Below are 3,618 nucleotides of genomic sequence, written 5' to 3'. Positions count from 1 at the left end.
TGCACCTCCAGCCTTCTCAGTCGGTAGAGCATGGGAAGCTGAAAAGTCCTTGACTAGCGTAAGCACTGCTCAGCAACAGCTGAAACATTGGTGTGTTATCAACATTATTCTTATCCTAAATCCAAAACACAGCACTGTGCCAGCTACTAGGAAGAAAAGTAACTCTATTCCAGCCGAAACCAGGACAGTATTAAAGGTACCAGCTCTGCATGGAAAAGTCTCTGGGCTGGAAATTGCTGTAGATGGGGAGAGATTACCAGGAACATACTGCATTCAAGAGCAGAGTCAATGTAATCTTCCATGGCATCTGTTATTGGCCACTGCTAGAGGCAGGTGCTAATTGTACCTTTTGATCTAATACAGCATGGTTGTTTTAACGTTCCCTATGTAGTGGAGAGTGTCAGCAAAAACAGGAACAAAAGAAAAATAAGTAGTCTTGAATTTGGGGCAAAAATACATTCCTTTAGGGAAGGTAGTTCCTAGATTCTGTTCTCACCTGCTGACATCTGTCTGATTAAAAAACAGTGGATACTAGAAGTAAGACCGTTTTGAATAATTGCTGTTGCTTTTCTGATGATACAGATGGCAGAGGATTGCTGCTTGACAATTGTTGGAAATCTTATAACTCCTGGCTCTAAACTCGGTCTGTCATTTGAGCGGAATGAAGACAAACAATACTGGCATATTAGTCCTGATGGCAGGATTTATAGCAAGATGAAACCCAAGCTGGTTTTAGATATCAAAGGTAAGCAAATGTGTTATCTCATTACATTGTGTCTTAATTACATGGTATTTACAGTGGGATAGGCACTAAACGTGCCTATAAATTAAGGATGGTGTTGTAGTTACTTTAATCTAGAATCAAAAAAGACCCGATGAGCTAGTCTGACCTCCTGAATTATACAGGCCCTAGGACTTAATTTCATTTTTCCTACAGTTTAGTAACTTACAGTACTTGCTTATCTTGTATTCCCCATTTAAAATGCTGAAGCAAGAAGAATCTAGCTTCTCATTAACTTTAATTTGTACAGAGCAAATTTTCCTATATAGTAGTTGTAGATGCAATAGCCAAAGGGCATTAGGAAAACAAAGGCAGGCTTGTATACTGATGTGATTAGATGCAAAAAGTTTCTTCATTTGTTTATTAATGGCTGTACCTTTATTGCAAACATGAGATTCTGCCATGGCAGCCTAAGGTCTCTGCACACTTGATGCCTGTTTTACAGTCGCTTTTGTCACAGCAATTTGATTCACGTAGATACTGTTTCTGAATTTTGTTTCCATAGTTCCATAGAAGGTCTGAAAAAGCAACAAATGGCATGATTAGCAGAATTAGCATAATCAGATGTTCTTACATAACTCTGCATTTTCGAGGGGGGGGAGTAATCATTTTCTATAGCTGTTAATTTTTTTTAGCTGTTTTAAAATCAATTTTTCATTGATGCTGTGACATTAATTACAGCAATTACAAAAAACAAATTAAAAAAAAAAGCAGAATCAACAGTCAGCACTTCAGAACTAAAAAGGACAGGACTATCGGAACTGTGAGAAAAGGGTTATCTAATGTCTGACCATAATACAACACTGGCACAAATAGTCACAAATTCTCTTTACTGCCGTAAAAAGCTAGTGATGATAAGTTTATAATTAATCAAAAAGACTCCAGTTCAAGGGAGAGTCTTTAGTCACCATGACTCTGCATACCTTTTTCTAAAGTCAGTTCCGAGTTGCACCAAACAAGCAGAAATACTATTACGCTGCCTTGTCTTCAGTTAATCATGTTAAAAGCAATTACGTATTCTGCATTTATAACTGAGGAACTTCACAGTGGATAGGTCTGGTGATGAAAGTATAGATGCGCTCTTAGTTTGCAAAAAAGTAAATCTGTACGGTAAATATGAAAGGGTAGGTACGTTTAGCTTTTATTTCAGAAAGCCTGGTAGGAACATCACCTGTTTCTGCCAAATCTGCTGATCCATTCTTGACCACAAATTGAGCATTAATGAATTCTTCAGCAAACGAATGCAGTTGTTCAACTGTGCAGTTACCAATGCCACCTTGTGGATATACTGGCATAGCACAAAGCTTGTCCAGAGCGCTGCTCTATCAAAGGAAATAGTCTCTTGTTCCACTGAAAAAAATCCCATATTTTCCCATTATAACATATTTACATTCTATCAGACACCACTTACAAAATATTTTTCGCGCTCGCAGTGATAACTGAGCTATGTAGCTAATGCTATTTTTTTGTAGCTGCTGGTTAGGTTTTTTTCCTGTGGGAGTATTTGATCTGGTATTCCCTTCTTTTTCCCCTCTTTCTGAAGAACTTTGCGAGTATTTCTGCTGTGTGTCTCTACTGCTTTTTAGTAATTGCCTGGTGATGGCAAGGAGAGAAATCATGTTGGTGTGAAGCTTCTCGGAGACCTTTCTCATTTGGGACAGTGGCACCAGAAAGCTTCCCCCAAATTCCTGAAGCAGAGAACAGCTAAGGTGTTTGAGATGGCATTTCTTTAGCACAAAAGAACTGCTCTTAAATGTGCCTGCCCATGCAGGACTCCAGGTGCCTAGAATTTCTGAGATCTGCTAGAATCCATATTGGTTACACTCATCATAAGCTTTCAGCTGTCAGGCTTGTCTTTTGCTCATTCAAGGAGGGTGAGGCTGTAGGGGTGCAGAATGAAAGACAGTGTCCGTAGGAGTGTCCTGGTGCTCTGATGTCTGCTTCCAGTGGGAATACTACCTGCTATTGCAGGTGTGTTGTACTACACGAGATGCACGTGTCCTACGCTTCTGCAGTATGTACTAGATCTGAGAAAAAAATGTCAGTTCTGACTTTGCACTCTAGTCAAATGTTTTCTTTGCTTCCGAGTTTCTTAAGTCAGAATACTAACGGTGCTCTGCTGTGGGAACATGTTCGGCATTGCATCACCTGAGTAAATTAAGCCCCTCTAAGAAAGGGTTATATTTTGCATTCAGGTATGTTCAGCTGCCAGCGGAAACAGCTGAACGTTTGGGGGATATTCTGTGTAAGGCGACTTGTGATGCAGCTGGTCAAAAGCCAGGATTATAATGGCAAAGAGTAAATGAGTACCAGACCTTGTCCCTGGCGTGGTTATACCCCTATTGTCTGTTAGCAGCAGGACTTATTTCATCGTGTAAACATCATCTTTAGGGCAAAGTGGCAACTGCCAACTGTTGAGGGGAAACTCAACAGCCAAGTTTGACGCTTGGGAAATGACAGTCTTAAAGGAGCTACACCTGACTGTACTGCAGTGTTTCCTTCCTTTCCCATCCAGGCTGAAAAAGCCGAGGTACTGAACTACTGAAGGGGGTGGAGAGGAGCAGGCAGGCTCCCTTGTTTCAGAATTAATTCCAAAAGCAGGCAGTGATGAAAATGAGTTTATCTTTTCAGTGCCTTGGGGAGAAGAGAAACTGTCTAAACCAGCACTCTAATTAGAGTTGCCCTGAAACCTAGAGTACATGTCTCTTATTTCAAAGATAATCTACACTCTTCAATTTTTCTTTACAGGGGGCGCACAATATGATCGCGACCATGTTGTTGTCAACACAGTCAATGAAGAAAAGTTAACGCAGTGTTGGGAACCGCTAGTTGTATAA

At 40.3% G+C, this 3,618-nt stretch overlaps 1 protein-coding gene across 1 annotated transcript in view; it reads left to right on the top strand.

Annotated features, from left to right (window-relative positions):
• The window catches only part of AIM1 (absent in melanoma 1), a 41,121-nt gene extending 37,503 nt beyond the window's left edge, over nt 1–3,618 (top strand). The window contains exons 20-21 of the mRNA XM_009327921.1: nt 583–745; nt 3,530–3,618. Of these exons, the coding sequence (XP_009326196.1) occupies nt 583–745; nt 3,530–3,618 (252 nt within the window). The remainder of the gene's footprint in view (nt 1–582; nt 746–3,529) is intronic.

The sequence above is a fragment of the Pygoscelis adeliae genome, unplaced genomic scaffold (assembly GCF_000699105.1).
Source record: "Pygoscelis adeliae isolate BGI_AS28 unplaced genomic scaffold, ASM69910v1 Scaffold76, whole genome shotgun sequence".
Taxonomy (NCBI): Eukaryota; Metazoa; Chordata; class Aves; order Sphenisciformes; family Spheniscidae; genus Pygoscelis; species Pygoscelis adeliae.
This window is presented reverse-complemented; position numbering and strand designations above follow the sequence as displayed.